We start from the raw sequence: 22771 nt of genomic DNA on the forward strand, positions 1-22771 counted from the left end.
CTGGAAGCCCAAAACAGGAGAAAATTGCTGGGTCAAAAAAAATGTAATAAATGGGACCCCTTTGTCTCGCTACCATGGATTATTTGATCATTGATGGTGGATTTGACCATATAGCAGGGCTTCCCAAACTATGGGTTGGGACCCCAAATGGGGTCCCAAAACCTTCAGCTGGGGGTCACAGTTTTCTCAAACAGCACTGCTCTTCAGGTGCCAGCAACATTAATAGTGGAAGTTAGCATGAGGCCTGTGAGCCAGCACACTCTAACAGGCCCTGTAGTAATCCCACCCTCCAATGAGTGTCCATGCTAATGGGAAAGGCCTGCGCAAGGAGGTATCAGAGCCTGTAAACTTGCACTGGCTCAGGCCTTGTGCTGATTTTCATTACTAATGCTGCTGCCACCTGCAGATCCCCATTGGGCTTGGGAGCAGTCATGAGGGGGGACTGAGTGTGCATAGGCCAGTGGACACTGCCACTGCTCCTCTCTTTCCACAAAGCACAACCACTGAACTTAACCAAAAGAAAAATGTTGCCCCTTTGTCTAATTTAAAATCTTTTCTTTGTTTTCCTATGCTTGTAAACTCCTAACTCGCCTTCTAAAAGAGAAACTTAAAACAGACAAATTTGCACTTAATTAGAAGTCATTTATTTCCATCCAATATGCATATGTTCCACAAAGTTCTTACTACCAAATCCTGTAAATCCCTAAATAGAAATACGAATCATTTCCAAAAGCACAGACATATCAGCTAGGAGTCTGGAAGTCTGCAAAATAAAAGGATGGCACATACTAATATACATTAACCAAAAGTTTTTCTTACTGGCACATAAATAGATAATAGACACCTTTCAGCTGCCTGCCTTTTTTTCCCATCAGTTGTCATCCAACTGTGGCCCAGGGTCAAAGGAAAATGTTGCTGCTGATCCTGGCAGGGAGGCAGTTTGGAGAAGGGGCTGCTTGAAGGAATGGATCAGATGCAGGAGGGTTTTGAGGGTTCAATCAGCTAGAGAAGGATTAGCTATGGAGGATGAGAGAAGAGGAATATCAGAAGATCAACCAGGGAAGAGAAGTTGGAGAATGAGAGAAGGACTGGAAATGAGGCTTGGGGATTTGAGAGAGAGAATGGGAGATGATATTGAGGAGGGAATGGGAGATAGGGCAAGAGAAGAGTGATGACAGAGGGTCAGTAGGTGGTTAAAAAGGACTTGGGGCGAGAGAGAAGCAGCTAGGGGGATATGAAAATGGCTGGAGAGGGTGAGAGGGGATAGGCTGGGGAGGTGAAAGAAGTTAGGAGATGTAAGAGGGGCTGAGGTTGAAAAAGGGGTTCTGCTGGAGGGGAGGAGGTTAAAGTCCTCTGAAAGGGGTGGAGATTAAAAGAATGGATTGACTGGTGAGGGTGGAAGTTGAGAGGCAGAATCAGCTGGAGGCCAGGGAGGGTGCAGTGACCATTAGAGGGGGAACTGCATCCTTACTAATTTGTTTTGGTCATTTTTGGGGGTCATATGAATTTTCAAGTGCTAAAATGGGGTCATATTGGCTAAATGTTTGGGAAGCCCTGCCATATAGTATCCCTAGTAATAGACAAGATGCTACAGAAGACCATTTTGTCTATTACTAGGGTGATATTCCAATTATTATCTCAGCTCTTTATTTTTGAAATTTATCATGTGACTATCACCTGCTCATTTTAGCCTTGATAAATAGTTTTTATGCTTGTGGAAAGATGGGCTTCATCACACACTGCACTAGAAAGGGCCAGGAAGATATTTCATTTCATTTTGTTTTTTTAGATTTATCTCTCACTTCATTTGTAACATAATGTTTGAAGTGCATTGCTGTAATCACCCAAGGGGATTCATTACCAATATTGCCCTAGTGTAACTCCTTTTAGCTAGGAACAGTCAGTTTAGAGTAATGGGAGGGCACTATTCATTACAGCCAGGGCCGGTGCAAGGGTATTAGGTGCCTTAGGCAAACTTTCTGCCTTGCGCCCACCCCCCTCACCCCTCCAGCCCAGGCCCCAGCTCCAGCCCCAACCTCATTCACTCCGACAGGCCCCCCTCTCTTACACATACTTAGGTTCCTTTCATCATTCATACACACAAACAACTTTACACAGGCTCCCTCCTTCTCTCTAACACCATTGCTCTCTCGTACACACAATCCTTCTCACTCACACATACATACTCACAAACAGAGGCATTACTCATGGCCCACTGAGACACTGCTTCTCTCGGCCATGAGCAGGATAGGCGCTGTTTGCAGCCCACCGAGTCTCTGCTTCTCTGGGCTGCGAGCAGAATGGGCGATGCTCGCAGCCTGCTGAGTCTCTATTTCTTTCGGCTGCGAGCAGGATTGGCTCCACTCACGGCCCATCGAGTCTCTACTCCACTTGGCCGTGAGTGGATGGGCTCCATTGTGGGCCCACATAGCTACTCTTTGCTTCTCCCTAATGGCTAGTGCCATAGGCAACTGCCTAGTTCACCTATTGGGACGCGCCGGCCTGATTACAGACCCTCCCTTTGAGGGTGCTGGATGGCCATCCATTTGAGGTTATTTAAGCAACTCTCCTGAGAGGTGTGAGGCAGTGCTTTTGAGTTGTGGATTTAGGTGGAAGTGCAGGAGGTTTTTCCTGATTTGGATTTTGGCCCTACTTGAAGTTTCATATCGTGACCTCTAATTCTATTGTTTCCTTTCTAGCGGAAACGATTTGAAGTTTGTACATCTGTTGCGATGCCGTTGAGGGACAAGCCCGCGACAGGCCTCTCACCTCTGCTGGTAGGACGCCGGCCTAGTTGTTCTAGTCAATTAGCAGGTGTAAATTTGAGTGAATAAGACAGAAATTTATATGCAACTATCCCGTATGAAATAGCACTTTCCACACATACCTCTTGACTCCACCCCGAAATGCACCTAGATCATCTCTTTTTTGCACCAGTAAACGTGCGTGTGAAACCAAAATTACACGTGAACTTTCAATGTATATAAAATAGGATGAGCACAAATACAGTTAGTTACGCGTGTCTTTGCTAATTTTCTGCACGTATCCCCTTTTGAAAATTTACTTGATAGTGTCTAGCTTTCAAACCTATTTCCATTACTGCATTTGAGTGCATAGGTGGCCATGTGGAGATTTATCTTTGCATTTTATAAATTGTGCAGCAAAAGCTGCAGAGTTTATAAAATACCACGTAGTTTTGCTCTGAAAGTATGCATGTATGTTCCAGTACTCGCAAATATTTCCAATGCAAGATATTTACTTGCGCATATTTTAAGCTAAAAAAAAATAACATGTACACGTAATAATCTTGATTTATCCGTGGAAGAGGCATTTTATAAATTATGCACATATACCATTTTGAAAATACTTGCATGCATACTTGAAATCACCAGCTTGCTAATACCTCTGCCAGTTCACCTGGATTGTCTAGTACTTCACTCTGATCCCTCATCAATTCATCTGGACCTCTCACCCAAAAATTACAGTCAACAGCAAGTCCAATTAGCAGGTGTAAAATTGTATGGATAAATTGGCTAATCTATACACATATCTCTCTTATAAAATAGCAACTACCATGCGTGCTTCTTGACCCTACCCTATGGTGCGCCCCTGTGCTCATGTCAGCAGATGTAAGTTTGTATGGGTAGATTTGGTGAAATAAATTTCAACGAGGACTTGTGTTCGTAAACCCACTTTGAAAATGAATGTAATTTATACATGTATTTGCCAGCTAACTAATGTGCAAGGTTACAAATTTACCCCCAAAATGCATTAAAAACATTTGAAAAGAAGAAAATCCTTAGCACTGCCACAAAACCTTCCAATCCAATGCATCAGAATTTAACATGACAGCGCTATAGAAAAATAACCAAAACTATTAATTGCCTTGGTGAAAACTGCTCAATATCAAGAAAACACCTAACCAAAAGCGAGCTAAAACAATAAAAGGTGAATTTTAAAAGCCCAGTGCCCACCAAAACCGGGAGATATGCGCACAAGTTGGGCCGGCGCGTTCTGAGCGGATTTTAAAAGCCACCTCAATGTGCGCATACTGTTACGGGTGTAGCAGTGGACCCTTGGGCCGGCCTGGCAGAGTGAGCTGGTAGAGGTGGTTGGCGCTCTGCGGCGAGGAAGTAGGCCGGTGGGCGGTGTCAGGTCACACGTAGATCCGGATTCTTCACCCTGGAAGCCTGCGGACCCCCCGAGAGGAGCTCGTGAGATCCCAGGCCGCTGGGACTTAGGGGATCAAAAGCGTGGAGGAAGATGAGACGATCCGAGATCTAGGCAGGCGGCAGAAACGGAAACCAGGAGCAAGCCAGAGTCAAAGCCAGAGAGACCAACCTGAGGAGTCAGGAACGGAGGATGCGGGAGACGGAGAAGCTGGAACTGGAGCAGGAACATCGGGAGCAGAAGCAGGACCGGAACACCAGGAGCTAAAGAAGGAACGGCGGAAGCAGGAACAGGAACCAGAAGATCAGGAACTGGAACAGGAACGTCAGGATCAAGGACGCAACTAGCACTCACTAGGAGGAACCTCGTTGCAAAGCAGTGAATGGGAGCAGACGCCGCCTTTAAATACTAGCCGGCGTCTGATGTCATTCTAGTGGGCGGGCCGCGGTCTGGCGGGAAAAGCCCTTTAAATTGGGCTTCCCCGCGTGCGCATGTGCCTAGAGAGGGAGGAGCCGGATTAAGAGGCTCAGCGGCGTCTCCCTCGTGGAGACGCCACCGCGAGAAGGCCCGAACCAGCCCAGCAAGCCGTGCGTCTCGCAGCTGAGCCTCTGGGGAGCCCGGACAGGCCCGAACCTCCCGCCGCTGCCGCCGGAGAGACCAAGGTAAAGACCCGGTCGCAAGGCTTGCGACCAGGACCGCAACACATACTTGCCGTTACGCGCACAAATGAAAAGTTCCAAAAAAGGAGCGAGGCCTGGGCGTGATCTGGATTTTAATTTGAAATTTGCGCATAAGTACTTACACACACATAGGCTCACACTGGGGCCCCCGCCACAAAACTTTACTTCTGCCATGGATGGTGAGTAAGTTGTAAAACAAAGAATAGAAAACACATCAGCGTGGTTTTAAGAGTCAGGGTGAACAGGAGAAAAGGGAGGAAGAGCTATTAAACTAGGGGGGGTTGGAAGTCCTATTCCTTACCTGGGCAAACTGGAAACGAACTGGGAAACTAGTATTGGAATCGGCGCTCGTGTGTTTTAAAATCCCCCCACTTATGTGGTAGAAGCAGCATTTGCATGCATCGGCACACGTCCACTTAAAACTGTATGCACATTTGCATATGGTCAGGCTATATTATAAGACATGCACATATATGCGCGTGTTATATAATGGCCGCATCTTTGGGTGCGGGCTGACGAATGAGTGTGCATGTGCGCCCACGCACCTATTTAAAAGTTACCGTCTAAGGTTTTCCCTCTGGATGTTGGGCTTGATGGACCCTTGGTCTGACCCAGTATGGCATGTTCTTATGTTCATAAAATATAAATAATTATATAGCATTCAACTATCTATAAAGAGAACCTTCCAAGACTTAAGGCCTGCAAAGGAGAATACTCTACTCCTCATACTCTGCAGCCTAATCTCTCTCCCAGCAATGCAAACTGTGATGGTTTCAGCATTCTTACTGGCATATACAATTCCAATCTGTCCCTTAGATAGGATGGGTCTACATTATGAAGAGCTCTATAGATTAAAATAAGCATCTTAAAATTAGAATAAAGAGAGGGAGGTCTAGAAACCAATGTAAAGATTTCAAAGTAGAAGTAATATGAGTCTCATGGTTTTACATCGGAGATTATCACAGCCACATTATTCTGTATATGAGATATTACCACTGTGGAAAAAATAACACGAATTAAAAAATAATTTACATGTGCAGAAGGTGATATGGTCCCTCTGTATTATGAAGACTCAGGATGCGACATTTTCAATGTTTATTCTTTACGCATTTTTTGCGTAGAAGTCAATTTTCAAATCCATTTACATGCATAATTAGTTCTCAGAAAGTTGCCCTTCCTGAAAATGGCAAAAAGTATGCACAATTAGAGATGTGAATCGGAATCGGTTCCGATTCCGGTTCCGATTCACATCATAAATTTTTTTTTGTGCGGCCCAATCGCGGTTTTGTTTATCGGCTGCGCCCGAGCCGATAAACAAAAAAACCCACCCGACCTTTTAAAACTGATCCCTTAGCTTCCCCCACCCTCCCGAACCCCCCCAAAACTTTTTACAAGTACCTGGTGGTCCAGTGGAAGTCCCGGGAGCGATCTCCCGCTCTCGGGCCGTCGGCTGCCACTAATAAAAATGGCACCGATGGCCCTTTGCCCTTACCATGTGACAGGGTATCCGTGCCATTGGCTGGCCCCTGTCACATGATAGGAGTAATGGACGGCCGGCGCCATCTTTAAAAATGGCGCAGGTCATCCAGTGCTCCTACCATGTGACAGGGGCCGGCCAATGGCACGGATACCCTGCCACATGGTAAGGGCAAAAAGCCATCGGCGCCATTTTGATTAGTGGCAGCCGACGGCCCGAGAGCAGGTGATCGCTCCCGGGACTCCCACTGGACCACCAGGTACTTGTAAAACGTTTTTGGAGGGGTTTGGGAGGGTGGGCGAAGCTAAGGGATCAGTTTTAAAAGGTAGGGGTGGGTTTAGGGATTGGTTTTGTGTGCCGTTTTTTCCCGCCCTCCCCCAAAACGATAAGAGAACCCCATGAATAATTTCGTGGGGTTTTCCTATCGGTTTCGGGGAGCCCCCGATTTCTGACGATTTTGAAAATATCGTACGATATTTTCAATAGTCAGAAGCACGATTCACATCCCTATGCACAATGTTCTTTTAGCTGCATTTAAATAAGGCATTCCCTTAGGTCCAGGAGAATAATAATGCACACATTCTTTGCACACATTCTTTTCCAGGAAAAAAATTGTGCAATGTTTTTGAGGAAAGCTAATAGGGGTCCATTTTCAGCTGCTGTGCAGTTCGGCTATTAAGTTGGATAAACCTAATTATGTGGCTACCTCTACTCTACCCAGAAACGCCTCCTACCCACCCCTGAAATGCCTCCAACTTAGTGGCTAGCTCGTTATGCGGCTAGAATTTAGCCACATATGGCGATGAATGACACCGGGTGGCCATTTAGACAGATAACGTTTCAGTTATCCATTTAAATGACTTTTGAATATCAACCTCATAATTATTATGACTCACCCAAGTCTCTATGGTGCTTTGCTCTGGACTGAAAGCGTCTCACTGAAGTACAGAAAGTAGGAATCTGTCACAATATGTACTAACTACTCTGACTTCCAAGTTAGAACAGTTGTTTACAACATCAAATCATGCTTTTACATGCTAATACTGAACTGTAAAAATGCTTTCCTATGAGACTCTATATGCTTCATTTAAATAATGTGTAAAACAGCACAGACAGACAGGTCAAAGACATCCCACATACTTAGACTGTGAGGGAAAGTAATAATGCACTGGCCATCTGGCCATCAGCTGCAGAATGTACATTTTACTTTCTCTTCTCTGTTTTTCCTAATATTCTTGGTCCCCTTTCAATACCAACATTTTGCAGACAGACCTTCCTTTCATATTAGTCCACTAAAAATTATATTACTGTTTGTTCTGCTAAGAAAATGCTATTTTACATAAGGCCTTTTGTTTAAGCATATGTGAAATACACTGGTGCAATATGTTACTATATAATACTAGTTCTTGTACCTTAAAGCAACAGCACCAAGAAATGTTCATATAAGTCAGCTAGTAGTTAATACAAACCAAATTAAGATTCACATTTTTCATTCTGATTTGTATTTCATTCCAGAGGTGGTAATAGTGTTTAAAGATTTTTGAATATTCCTCATAACTTACCACTCCCATCATTATGAAATCTTCAATCAGATTCAAAATGGACTACTCCACAGAAAGAGTTAACATTTTTTGATACCACAGTTTCTAGCAACAATGGCCATGTACAAACATCTGTTTACAGAAATCCAACTGACAGATGCAGCAACCTTCACACTTCCAGCTTCCACCTTTTACATACAGATAGGTCCATTATATACAGCCAAGTCTTAGGGTATCACTATATATGTTCTGACCCAAAAGACTGGGACAAAAACCTCAAAGACCTGACTGAATACTTCAAACAAAAGTCTACAACCCCAGCATCATCTCCAAGAAGATTTCATCTTCATTTAAAGCACCCAGAACAAACCTACTGTAAATCAAAAAAGGAAAACCATCATTGCACTAAAATTCAGTCCAGAAAAATCATAACAGAACTCTACACCACTACTCTTGGAAGATGAATCACTGAAAGAAATATTCTCTGGTCCAACAGTACTGGCAACCACCTAATCTGAAATAAAAATAGGCAAAAAGCAATCTTCTAACAGAAACTCAGAAAGAGAAAGGTACACATCCATGCAATATACCATGCTGCAAGCGATATCAGTACAAATCACAGGACCCCCACAGTTGCCCACATAGGAAAGGCTTTCAACACAAGAGGGTCCTTCCCATGGTACTCGTCTAATGTAATATATATTATTCAATGCAGAAAATGTGAAGAGGGATGCTACACTAGTGAAACAGTCCAGAAGTTAAAGACAAGAATTAATTTGCATAGATCCAAGATCATATAACACAAAGAAAACCAAGGCAACAGAGCAGATCACTGCATCAATAACTGTATGATAAGGATGCTAAATGGTAAATCCAAAGCAGTCCAGGAACACAAGATATTTGACGTTAAAATGATCAGATACGGTACTTTGAAATTGACAAAAGAGGACTCAACAGAGACCGGAGTTTTTTTTTTTTAATGCACTACCAGTTATTCAGTTCCACTGCTTATCACCTTCTAATGACTAACATTTCAACCCTCTCCCACCCATGCTCTTCTACCTTCATACTCTCATTAGAATGCATTTTATGATCCACTTGCATTTTCTTGCAAACATCATATAATGCTTATTCTGTTTTGGAACCTGAGGAAGGAAGTGTTAGCTCCTGAAAGCTAGTCAAGAAGTGTATTGTTAGTCCAATAGAAAGGCTTTGCCTTATAATTTTGTTTGTCAATCTTTATTTCCATGAAGGGCGAAGTGAATGGGAGTGCTGTGAGTGAGCCTCTAGGATCCCCAAATCCCTGTTCCATGCAATAAACCCTATAGTACCGCTCTCCTATTGAAGTAAACATGTTCCTTTTTACTTTCTTTCTTTATTCCTGAACAAGTATCTAAAACACTTAACCAGAGGCCAAATAGGATAAAATGCATCATGAAATGCTGCCTTTAGTTTGAAAGGAGAAATAGTGATTTTGTTGTAAGAACAGTGACATACCACACCTAAAATACTGAGAAAAATTTAAGAGACATCTTTAGCATATTTCTAGTGAACACTTTAAATCAGCAACTGTAATATCCGTTTTATTCCCATTCCCCTTTATTTAAATACATAAGTGTTATCACCCCCATCCTGAGAAAGAAAGTCATTTATCTCAAAGTGCAGAGATTTCCAGGCAAAGCAGAGGCCTCCAGATGAGGTGAGGTAAGCATGTGGCTATCTCCATAGAAGGGGGCAGTAGTGCTCTGAATAAGCTAAAACAATAAGTGGTATTTGAACTGCTGGTGGGAAGGCACAGGCACTAGTAATCATTATTTCCCCTTGTTTGTTCAGGACCTTCCAGCAAAACAAACAACCTTTTTGTGATTGGATTGACACGGTGTTAACAATGCGTTTAATTCCTAAATCAGTATGAATACAGGTAGAGCCCTCACTAATACCGGTACCAGGATGTTAAAGCCACCTATTTTATAAGCAGCTCAAAACTGCCAAAAAAAAAAGAAAAGAAAAAAAGTCAACCTTTTCCCCTCCTTGGGTAAATAGAGCTAACATTAACAAGGCCACGTCATATAGCAACCGCATGTCTGATCCATAAAGCCATCTGTTAAAGGCTCCCCAAGGCTACCTGCAGTCTTTTCAGCGATCTTTGCTTCTAGAGTCCTGTCTTGTAGCTCCAAGTCCAGTTTCAGTGTCTCCAGTTCCTTGTCTTTCTCAGCCAGTTTATCTTGCAGCTGAAATATCCAAAGGAACAACAAGATTCTTATAGGATAAACATGAACATCTCATCAATCTAGAACAAGCAAACCTGTCTAATGTTTCATTTGTATCAAATTAGTATTTAAACATTATTTCTACACCCAATGAACCTTATTGTTAAGCAACAAAGCAGGGAGCATAATTTTCAAATTCATTTCTGGGAGTAAAGCAATTTTTTACCTGTGGAAATGGACTTTTACAAAATTATGTGCTCGATATGTAGATGAAATTATGCGCACAGGGCCTCTATGTATGTACCTGCAGTTTGAAGAGAAGTTCTTGTGGGCGGTGTTGGTGAAGAGTTTGGAATTATGTCTATACTTGTACATTTTCAAAATTTTGTGCGTTTTTGCCCCTGGAAAAATATGCACATGCCATTTGCGGGTATAAGTGCACCAGGGTAGTTTTGGTGAGATAATTTTCAAAAGAATAGTTGAAAACCTTTTGAAAACTGGTGTAAAATCTGTGGGTAAAAAGTACCTGCAGACCTTATGGCAGAGTTGGCAGTTAGAATTTTACCTGCTTAATGTACAAACCTTCAACATTCTTGTCAATCATTCACTGTATTTTGTTTCAGCTGTATCTATGCATACTACAGTTATATGCACAAAATTTGATCAGTACACTGGTCTACAGCCAAATGCTTCCAAAATGAATGCAGTCAAACCCTTAAATCTGGTTCACTGAAAATGAAAATGCTGCTTAAAATTGTTGATTTACTTTAGTTTTCAAGATATTCTACTGGGTCAGTATATATACTCTTTGATGTGAAAATTGCAAAGGAAAAGTTAGTTAAGAATGGGAAGGATCCAAATTAAACCAGTAGTAACTAATATATATCTTTGATTGACTCTATGAATAAATCTATGACTGGGTTTGGTCAGTACTTGAGGCACCCAGAACTGCACACAGTATTCAAGGTGCGGTCTCACTATGGAGTGATACAGAGGGTATTATGATATCTACTATTTTATTTTCCATTCCCTTCCTAATAATTCCTAACATTCTGTTTGGTTTTTTGACCACCACAGCACATGAACTGACGATTTCAATGTATTATCCACTATGATGCCTAGCTCTCTTTCCTGGGTGGTAACTCCTAAGATAGAACCTAAAACTGTATAACTACAGCAAGGTTTTTTTTGTTCACTATATTGTTTATTCTAAAGGAAAACACAGCTGTAATAGTTAACTTTGAAACTTTATTAGGGAAAGACAGAGACAAAGGGAATAGAGACAGATACTGGAACAAAGTACAGATAAGTTTGTTCCAGGGAGCGACAGGTCCATACAAATGTATAATTACCAAGTCACTCAAAGTTCCAGTAAAGTGTAGAACCTTTTATACCTTCCATACTGACCAATCAGAACATACTGAGAGTGTTATTTCTAGATAAGTGCAGGGCTTCTGATTTGGGAATATATTAGACCAATCAGCTAATGGGTCTGGGGTGTTGGCCGCATTCCAGCACGTAGCAGAGTCCTTTGCTTCCTTTAATTTCAAACTAGCATTCTTGAATACAGCAGAGATGAGGTACTTCAGAAAGTCAGTGCACAATATCACATACAATATGCATCACCTTGCACCTGTCCACATTAAATTTCATCTGCCATTTGGAAGCCCAATCTTCCAGTCTCACAAGGTCCTCCTGCAATTTATCACAATCCGCTTGAGATTTAACTACTCTGCATAATTTTGTTTCATTAGCAAATTTGATCACCTCACTCATTGTACCCCTTTCCAGATCATTTATAAATATATTAAAAAGCACTGGTCCCAGTACAGATCCCTGAGGCACACCACTGTTTATCTTTTTCCACTGTGAAAACAGACCATTTAATCCTACGCTGTTTCCTGTCTTTTAACCAGTTTGCAATCCACAAACTGACATCGCCTCCTATCCCATAACTTTTTAGTTTTCTTAGGAGCCTCTCATGAGGGACTTTGTTGAACGCCTTCTGAAAATCCAAATACACCACATCTACCGGTTAACCTTTGTCCACATATTTATTCACCCCTTCAAAAAGATGTAGGAGTTTTGTGAAACAAGACTTCCCTTGGGTAAATCAATGCTGGCTGTGTCCCATTAAACCATGTCTATTTAAATGATTTCTGATCTTATTCTTTGTAACAGTTTCCACAATTTTTCCTGGCATTGAAGTCAGGCTCACCAGTCTATAGTTTCTGGGGTCACCCCTGGAGCCCTTTTTAAATATCAGGGTTACATTGGCCACCTTCCAATCTTCAGGAACTACAGATAATTTTAACAATAGGTTACAAATTAATTGTAACAGGTCTGAAATTTCATTTTTGAGTTATTTTAGAACCCTAGGGTGTATTCCATCTAGTCCAAGTGATTTACTACTCTTCAGTTTGTCAATCTGGCCTACCACATCTTCCAGTTTCACTATGATTTGGTTCAGTTCCTCTAAACCACCCTTGAAAACCGTCTCCGAAACAGGTATCTCCCCAACATCCTCCTCAGCAAACACTGAAGCAATGAATTTGTTTAGACTTTCCATGATGGCCTTATCTTCCTTATGTGCCCCTTTAACTCCTGGATCATCCAACAGTCCAACTGACTTCCTTGGAGGCTTTTTGCTTTGGATATATTTTTTAAAGTTATTATGAGTTTTTGCATGTATGACCAAGTTCGTTTCAAATTCTCTCTCAGACTGTCTTATCAATTCTTCCAGATATCCCATGTATAGTGGCTCATACAGAGCTGGTAAGCAGCTATGCGGGCAATAAGCATAGACCCTTGGAACACCTTCCTCCCAAGAGTGTCCATCTCTCTGTGCTCTTTCCCCAGGTTGCCAAGAAATGGATCCAAGAACGCTTGTCTTTCTTGAAAGTTGATTTGACCAGCACCTATTGGTGGGGTAGCTGATGCTTGTCAAATCTAAGAGCCTTCTGGATGAGATGGACTGCATCTGCCTTCTTATTCATGGGAGGCACTGTGAGAGGGTATTCCCATATCTTCAACAGTAATTCCACAAAGATCTCATGTGCTGAGACTGCCACAATCTCCTCGGGTGGATCCACAAACTTGAAGATATCAAGAATTTTGTGCCTGGTATCCTCTTCAGTCATCAGCTGAAAGTGGATGGCCTGCGCCTTCAACCTGATAAATCCTGTGACGGAGAGGTCCTCTGACGGGGACTTCCTTCCTTCCTCTGGAGGAGATGGATCTGAGGAGAGACCATCAAAAGCATTGTAGAGGCCAATGATGAGTCATTCCCCCAAGGGTTGTAGGCACACCACTGTCATGGATTGGGGATGGGGCCCTGGGCGCTTAGACACAGATGGAATTGAATGTGGGGCCATAGGTCCAGTGCCTAGGCCAGTCTGGGGGAAGCTTCCTCCTCCAAGGAACTGGCAATGATGACCGGATTGGCAGGTGGAGGTAGTGGTGCCCCACAGGGCATCAATGCTGTTCTGGGAACCGATGCCGGCTGGATTGGTAACATGCTAATGATAGTGTACAGAGATTCTAGAAGTGGCTCAAGAAGCATTGGTGCCACAGCGCCGATGCCCTGCATCACCTTCTCAACAGCCAGCTGCAGATGCCTCTACAGTTCCTCCTCGAACACTGCCAATACCAAGACAGGACGGGATAGAGGAGATGTGACTAGAACCTCTTCAGAAACTAGAGGAGGATTGGTGGCTGGCATCGGGACCAATGGAGTCTGACAATGGCCAGTGTCCGGCATCCCTTCCAGCTGATTTCATCAACAGAACCAACAGCCCCACTGATGTCAATAGTTCGGTGTCCATTGGTGTGGCTCCAAGGTCCCTCAATGCAATGTCTCCAATGCCAATGCCTTGGTCTTCTCCAGCCCAAAGAGGCACTCCAACTTATTGAGCTGGATCTTACATCACTAGAGGGTCATCTGGGCACACCAGCTGCAACCCCAGAAGTCATGTGATGTCCCAAAGCAGAGGACACATCTATCATGGGGGTCCATAATAGACATGGTGCTCGAGCACCAGAGGCATCGCTTAAATTCTGAGGTGGACATGTTGTCAAGAAATAAAAGGAATACAATGTCAAAATGGATGGCAGCAGCTATCAATGGCCAGTGAGCACCAAACATACCACCACTCCGGAGGTATTGAAGCGAAAATAAACTGGCCGAAAACTCTATCTAGGACACTAAAGGAAGAACCGGGGGTACTTGCCAGGTTCTTATGGCCTGGATTGGCCACTGTTGGAAACAGGATGCTGGGCTTGATGGACCCTTGGGCTGACCCAGTATGGCATGTTCTTATGACCCTGCATCGACAGCAAGGCAGCAAAGAAAATTCTCGCAAAAACAATGTTTTCCAAAACAGGCCAAGTAGGCCAAAATTCATAAATAATTTAGGCTCTCACCCAACCACGAAATGACCAGCACCACGGAAAAGAAAAGACTGAAAGGGACCCCTATGTGGACACGTGGTATAATGCATGCTGAGCATGCTCAATGAGGCTCAAAGTTCTAGAAACTTTGACATAGGTTTTTCATGCCGGGCTCCATTAAATGATGTCACCTATGCATAAGGACTACCATCCTGCTTGTCCTCAAAGAATGGAAGATACAGTTTTGAATATATACAAAAATTTTCTCACAAATTCTAGGACATACTTACAAAAGAAAACTATTGCAATGGGAACTTGTATTAGTCTTATGAACTCTTCCAACATCTCTGCTATTTGTACTCTTCTCCTCTTCCAGGTTCTTAGTACTGATTCCCTGTGAAGTACCACTGTCACTTCAAAATTTGTGTCTTCGCTTTTAAAATATGCCCATGGATTTACTCCCCTCTTCTTTCTGCTCTAATTTCTCACAACACTCATTCACATTCTCTCCACTCTAACCAGGCACTTCTTGTTGCCCTGTGCACCAATCAATCCTCCTTTCAGTTTCAGTTTTTTTTCTTATATTTCACCTTTTGTGACACTTCAAAAAGAATTACATTCAGGTACTGTAGGTATTTTCATTTCTTGCCCCCACCTAATATACATGCCATTTCTCCCCCATGTGAGGGAATAAGAGCAACATGGGTGCAATCAATTGCACTAATTACATTCAGCATGCCAGCTATATCAAATATATAGTATGCTTCCATCTACTGCCACTCCATAAGCTGCTGTGGATACTTAAGGCACTGCCTAACCCTTTTATCATGGCCCTCAGTACCTGGATGAAATGCCTTGAAAACTGAGTGGCCCAGGCCACTGTGTTCTGGAATGAGCCTGTGATGAGAAAATGTAAGGCACCGAGAAATGGGACCAAGCCTGTAATGGCACATCCACGCTCTGTTAGAGGATCTATATTATCCTTGATTTCTTCACAGAGAGAAAGAATTGCCCTGGAGCTGTTTATACATCCACAACACATCTGTTTCCAGCAACCCCAAAAACGTTGTGCTCAGGCGGAATATCCGCTGCCTTGTATGCCCTTCTGCAAATAGCCTGAGCCAAGTCCCGCAGCTCTTGAGTCCTCCTGTCTTCTACAATAAACTGTCTTCTTCTTGTCTGTTCCCTTTCATCCTCTCTGTAAAGCTTCTGCCACTTTTATTCTTCGCCTGACTCGCAAAATGTACCAAAGCATTAAAAAACTGTGTATGGAATCCATGATAACAGAAAAGCACCTACACACAGCCACACAAATGCCAGCAAAGGACTAAAATGACCACCAGACATGTGCTTTAAATTTAATCCTGCTCTGACCCAGGGGTTAAAAAAAAACCAAAAAAAACAAACCAGGCACTAAAAGTCTTCCTGCATTGCCCAGTAATAGCTTAATTTACATGGCATTTGCATGTGCCCACACTAAGCCAACGGAATGTTTTTATTCTGATTTTTGCGCAAGTTTTTTTCCGCTAAACAGGAAAATTGCTAACCTTGTAATAGGTGTTATCCCAGGACAGCAGGATGTAGTCCTCACATATGGGTGACGTCGCCCTATCATGGAAAACTTTGTTTCTAGAAACTTTTGACTGGCACACTGAGCCCACTGAGCATGCCCAGCATGCCATGATCCCTCGAGCTACAGGGGTCTCCCTTCAGTCTCGTGAATAGCAATAAGCGTTAGCAAAAATAAAATAATAAAACGTATCGGACCCAACTCCACGGGATGGCGGGTGGGTTTCGTGAGGACGACATCCTGCTGTCCTGGGACAACACCTATTACAAGGTAAGCAATTTTGCTTTATCACAGGACAAGCAGGATGCTAGTCCTCACATATGGGTGATTAGCAAGCTACAGGCTGAGTCATTTTGTAGTGGACCAACAGCAAAAACTTGTGCAATGGGCACAACAACTGGAGTACTGCTGGAAAAATTGAGGCAGCCTAAAATCACAGCAGGTTGGATGTAGAAGGAGTTGGTATTATGCTGGAAATAAGTTCTTTAAGACAGATTGTGTGTAGGCTGAATCTTGTCGTCCTTCTTTGTCTAAACAGTAATGAGCTGCAAAGGTGTGAAGAGAACTCCATGTTGCAGCTTTACATATGTCAGCTATTGGCACTGAACGATAGTAAGAGCAATGTGAACCTCAGTAGCACACTGAGTGCACCTTTACTCGCCCTTGGAGAGGAAGACCTGCTTTTTCATAGCAGAACTCTATACATTCTGCAAGCCAGTTGGAGAGAGTTTGCTTGCCCATTGCTTTACCCGGTTTGTTTGGATCAAAGGAAACAAAGAGTTCAGTGGATTTCCTATGGACTGCAGTGCGATCTAGGTAATATGCAAGTGCACGTTTACATTCCAAGGTATGCAAAACCCTCTCACCTTGGGAAGTGAGGTCTTGGCAAGACTATGGATTGATTCAAATGGAATTCCATAACTACCTTGGGAAGGAATTTTGGGTGTGTATGGAGTACCACTCGATCATGTAGGAATTTTGTATAGGGTGAGTATGTGACAAGTGCTTGTAACTCACTAACCCTTCTAGGAGATGTAATGGCTATTAGGAATATAGATTTCCATGTAAGAAATTTAATATTGCAGGAATTCATGGGTTCAAAAGGAGAACGCATGAGCCTTGTTAGTACCACGTTAAGGTCCCATTCTGTGACTGGTGGCCGTATAGGTGTTTTAGATGAATTAAACCTCTCATAAACCTACTAACATCGGTGCATCCCCTGTTGTATGATAGTAAGCTGAAATAGCACTTAGGTGTACTCTTACTGACGAGGTCTGGAGACCAGTCTGAAAGGTGCCAGAGATAGTCCAACAAAGATGTTATGGGGTAGGAAAAAGGGTCAATACTTTTCTTCGCACACCACGTGGTGAATCTTTTCCACTTTGAACTATAGTTTTTTCGTGTGGAAGGCTTACGTGAAGCTACAAGCACTTGAGAGACATTAGTTGAAAGACTGAGTGGTTGCAGGATCAAGCTTTCAACATTCAGGCTGTTAGAGATAGGGAATGAAGGTTGGGATGGCGAAACCTGCCCTGATCCTGAGTTATGAGAGTGGGAGCTGTACCCAGGCGAATCGGGTTCCTGATCAAAAGATCGAGAAGCATGGGGAACCACATTTGTCGAGGCCAATAAGGGGCTATGAGGAACACAGACCCTTTGTCCTGTTCTAGCTTCAGTAGAGCCTTGGTTATTAGTGGTATCGGGGCATATGCATATAGAAGACCTGAATTCCAGGGGCGAGCAAAGGTGTCCCTTGCTAACTGGTTTGTTTGTGCAGAGAGCAGATTCTGTCCACTTTGTGATTCAGCTTGGATGCAAAAAGGTCCATCCTTGGTTGACCCCAATGTTGAAAGATCCTGGTCGCTACTAAGGGATCCAGGGACCACTTGTGAGGTTGGAATTGACGACTTAGATGGTCTGCTACTACGTTGTGAATTCCTGCCAGATAAAAGTGGCCCGGAGAAACATGGAATGTGTCAGGGCCAGGTCCCAAATCTGTGTGGCTTCCTGACAAAGGAGATACGAGCCCGTACCTCACTGTTTGTTCAGGTACCACATGGCAACTGTGTTGTCCGTTTGATTGACAACAGTTTTGTATGTAAGGCAGTCCTTGAACGCATGTAGAGCATAACGTATAGCTCGAAGCTCCAGGAAATTGAATTGAAATGTTGCTTCAAGTTTTGTTCAAGTACCTTGAGTTTGGAGATTGTCTGTGTGAGCTCCCCAACCTAAGGTGGATGCATCTGTAGTTAAAGTCACTTGTGGAACTGGTTGTTGGAAGGGTAGGCCTTTGCACAAGTTGTTTTTGGTTGCCCACCAGAGGAGAGATGAATGGGGACGACAGCGGTTGAATAGCTTGTATCCACTGTGATCTTAATGTCCATTGGATGATTCTCATGGCTAATCTGGCCATAGGAGCGACATGAACTGTGGAGGCCATGTGGCCTTGCAGAATTAGAAATTGATGTGCTGTCGCCTGTTTCTTTAAACGTAGAGAGTTTGCTAATGAGGAGAGTGTCTCCACCCGGTCCTCCGAGAGGACCGCTCTTGACATTATGGTGTTCAACTCTGCTTCGATGAATTGCAATAGGCGAGATAGAATGAGGTGGGATTTTTGGTAGTTGATTAGAAATCCCAGCAAGTGGAGTAGATTGATTGTGAGCCTGAGAGAGGTGAGAGCTCCTTGTTTTGATTAGCTTCTGATAAGCCAGTCATCTAGGTAAGGAAAAACGTGTACACTTTCCTTGTGCAAATGAGCCGCTGATACAGTTAGGACTTTGTGAACACTCTGGGTGCTGAGGCAAGTCCGAATGGCAGGACCCGGTATTAGTAATGCTGATGCCCCACTAGAAAATGCAGAAACTTGTGATGAGGAGGGAATATTGGAATGTGAGCATAAGCATCTTGCAGATCCAGAGAACAGAGCCAGTCTCCTGCCTGAAGAAGGGGAAGCATGGTGCCTAAGGAGACCATCCTGAATTTTTCTTTCCATACAAATTTGTTGAGATTTCGGAGGTCTAGGATGGGACGAAGGCCTCCTGTTTTCTTTGGAATGAGGAAATAGCGGGAGTAGAATCCTCTGCCCTGCTGAGGTCTGGGAACTGGTTCCACGGCCTGGCTCTCAGAAGGGTGGATAATTCTGCTTGCAGAAGAGTGGTATGATCCTTGTGTATCCAAAGAGACTTTGGTGGGGAATCTTTTGGTACTGTGAGAAAATTCAGATGGTAACCTTGTGTTATAATTGATAGCACCCATTGATCTGTTGTGATGTTTGACCAATGGAGCTGGAAAAGAGAGACCCGACCTCCCACTGATAACTCTGGGTTCAGGTTGGTGGAGTGGCTGCTGTCCTCTGGCTGGTTTTCAAAAGCCTGATGCTGGGCCTGTTTGAGGAGAAAGTTGAGGCCTAGAAGCTCTCTGTTGTCTAGGCTGGGTTCTTTGCACTGGTCTGGACACTTTACCACAGGGTGCTGGTGGAGAGTACCTACGTGGTCTATAGTAGGGCTTCCTGGTGTCCTTACGTGCTGTGTGACGTGTGGCAGAGGAAGTATCTTGTGGGATAGCAGACAGTTGACGCAGAGTTTCAGAGTGTTCTTTAAGCTGGGATACTGCGTCTTGAGCCCTTGTTCCAAAAAGGTTATCACCTACACAAGGAAGATCTACCAGCTTCTCTTGAACTTCAGGCCTGAGGTCAGAAACTTTGAACCAGGCCCAACGACGTGCACTGATGCCAGTTGCCGCTACCCGTGAAGAGGTCTCAAAACTGCCATAAGCAGCATGGACCTGGTGCTTGCCTGCTTCCAACCTTGTGAATGAGGTCATTGACTGAGTCCTGTTACTGCTGAGGCAGAGTGTCAGATAGTTCTTGCATTTGTTTCCAGAGAATACGCTGATACTGCGTCATATAAAGCTGATATGACGCTATCCTGGAAACAAGCATTGAGCCTTGAAAGACTTTTCTTCCTAAGGTGTTCAAGAACTTTTGTTCCTTACCAGGTGGGGTTGATGAATGAGGGCGTATTCTCTTTGATTTTTTCTGGGCGGATTCTACCACCACAGATTGGTAAGGAAGTTGGGCCCTTTGATACCCGGGAATGTGCTGTACCAAATAGGTGGTATCCATCCTTTTGTTAACAGGTGGTACTGAGCATGGGTGTTCCCATAACCTGTGTTGTAGGTCTACTAGGACTTCATGTACCGGGATTGCTAGTACCTTCTTAGGAGGGTCGACAAACTGTAGAACCTCTAAGGTCTTTTGTCTGGTATCTTCTTCTGACACTAGTTTAAAAGGAATAGTGTCAGCCATCTCCTTTACAAAATTGGTAAAAGTCCTCTGGGGGTGACTTTTTTCTGTCTTCAGCTGGGGATGGCTCAGATAGGATGTCCTCTGAAGATGTGTCAGTATCCCTGTCTTCCCAAGAGTCCGATGGAGGGTGTCTTGGAGGAGAAACATGAGGAGGCATCGATGGTATCGGTGGCTTTTGTGGAGAATAGGCTACACTGGAAGAGCTCCGATTAGGGCATCGAGCTTTGACATCAGTGGCTGGAATATTGAAAAGTTCAGTACCGGCATCAGCATCGGAGCAGGTATTGGCATGCAGGGCATCCACTATCTCTCTACTACTGTTAGATTCTGCAGAAGGGATTCTCCAATCTATATCCAGCAAATTAAAATCTCCAACAATCACCACTTCTCCCTTCTTTCCCATCTTTTGGATGATTTCAACCAGATCTTTGTCAAGCTCTTCCATTTGATTTGGAGGCCTGTAAACCACTCCAATAAAAATGGATGCCCCATCATCTTTTTTTAGGTCGGCTCATAGTGCTTCTTCTTTGCCCCATCTTCCTTGCAGCTCAAATGCTTGGATATTGTTTCTGACATAAGGAGCCACTCCTCCCCCTTTCCTGTCCTCTCTGTCCTTCCTTAATAAGTTATAGCCAGGTTTTGCCGTATCCCAATCATGAGATTCCGTGAACCACGTCTCCGTGACAGCAACAACGTCCAAGTCCGCCTCCACCATTAGGGCTTGCAGATCTGGGATTTTATTGCCCAAACTACGAGCATTTGTGCTCATAGCTTTCCAGCTTTTCTTGGACTCCTTTTGTGACTTATTTAGTTGAGTTTTGTTATCCACTCCACCATTTTCTATTGCATTTGTATTTGAATTTGGGGGGTGACATTCTAATTTCTCTCTGCCACCCTCGGCTTCTAGTTTAAATGCCATATGACATAGGATTTGAATTTATCTCTTAGGATCCTTTTTCCTGCCACAGAGAGATGTAAGCCATCTTTGACATATATCTTTTTGTTGTTACATACACGGCCCCAGCCCCCAATAAATCCAAAACATTGTTCATGACACCAGGATTTGAGCCATACATTGACTCTTGTAGGAGGAACTGAAGAAAAAACTAAATTTATTGTTAAAGACAAAACTTGAAAATATTAAGCAAGCAATTGCAGTGTTAGCAATAGAGAGCACTAAATTTTTTCCATCTGTATGCATCTGTGGACAAAAATGTCTGAAGTGCCTCGAACAATGTCAGCAGTGCAGAAACTCCCTCACATATTCTAAAAGACATTTATTGTCAATTAGAGTTAGGTGAGAGTTTTGTTTCTGCGTTGCCACCATCGGATGAAGCCACCCATCAGTGAAGGACAGATAATTCAAAGCAGCATAAACAAATACAACTAAACTGGAGATAAAAAAGTTCTGATAGGCAGTCATTTAAAAATCCATATATCCCGCATGAAGTCAATCACACATACCTTTTTATTGTTTTCCCTCAGAATATCCAGTTCTTTCAAAAGGAGTGTCACAGCCTTTTCCTGGTCTGGCTCAGATGTGACCTGTGAAGGGATCACGTACTTGTAGACTAATCTGCTATCTTGGTTTTCATTACCACTATTATTAAACAAAAAAAAAAAAAGGCATCAGTCATTAATCAGTACTCCAGTGCTTTCATTTTAATTCATCTTGGTCAGTACATGTGGAAAATGTACATGAAAAATGTTACTTTGCGATACAATCACTCATTTCAGACAGAGGGGTGTTAGAAAAGTGGTGTCTTATGCTTGTTTGTTTTTTAAATGAACTGTTCGTTTTACTTAGAGATTTTATTCTACATTTTTTCTATAGCTCAGCTACTGTAGCCCTTCCACTTTATCATCAGGATGACCCCTTGTCTTCTGTTCCTGATACAGAATGTTATTATTGATTTTTAGTTATGAGACAGATAATATTCAGAGTGACAGAGCGCAAATTACATCTGTTGCTATAAATAGCATTAAAATAAATGTGCAAAGCGTATGTATGAAAGATGACTACAGGGCAAAACAATCTATGATCATATTTGTGACCAATAGCTTGCTACTACTGTGCCAGCATTCCTCACTCCCCTCTGAGACAATATGACAAAAAAATAATACTTGAGGAAACAGAGGAAACAGCAGCTATAGCAGCAAAATATGTTGTATTCTGGGATCAAACCAGAAATATGAGAAGATTTTGAACATTGTAAGAATCCTGGAATTGTCTTTGCTATTTCTGTTCTGTATGATCTAATTCTTTCCTTTTGCAACAGAAATGTGAATTTTTAAAATTCGTGTGCATAAAAATTAGCAGTCATGCATATAAAATAGCATATACGTAAGTATAAGCTATTTTAGAAACCTCAACATACACGTGTAAATCAGGGTCCACAAGTATATTTGCACGTGTAAAAACGGGCCG

At 43.1% G+C, this 22771-nt stretch overlaps 1 protein-coding gene across 1 annotated transcript in view; it reads right to left on the reverse strand.

Moving 5' to 3' along the window:
• The window catches only part of MIPOL1 (mirror-image polydactyly 1), a 1009124-nt gene that overhangs the window by 693008 nt on the left and 293345 nt on the right, over positions 1-22771 (reverse strand). Inside the window, exons 6-7 of the mRNA XM_029598907.1 lie at positions 21808-21943; positions 9994-10099 (exon numbers count right to left, since the gene is read on the reverse strand). Coding sequence (XP_029454767.1) covers positions 9994-10099; positions 21808-21943 — 242 coding nt within the window. The remainder of the gene's footprint in view (positions 1-9993; positions 10100-21807; positions 21944-22771) is intronic.

Source organism: Rhinatrema bivittatum, chromosome 4, assembly GCF_901001135.1.
Source record: "Rhinatrema bivittatum chromosome 4, aRhiBiv1.1, whole genome shotgun sequence".
NCBI classification, from domain to species: Eukaryota; Metazoa; Chordata; class Amphibia; order Gymnophiona; family Rhinatrematidae; genus Rhinatrema; species Rhinatrema bivittatum.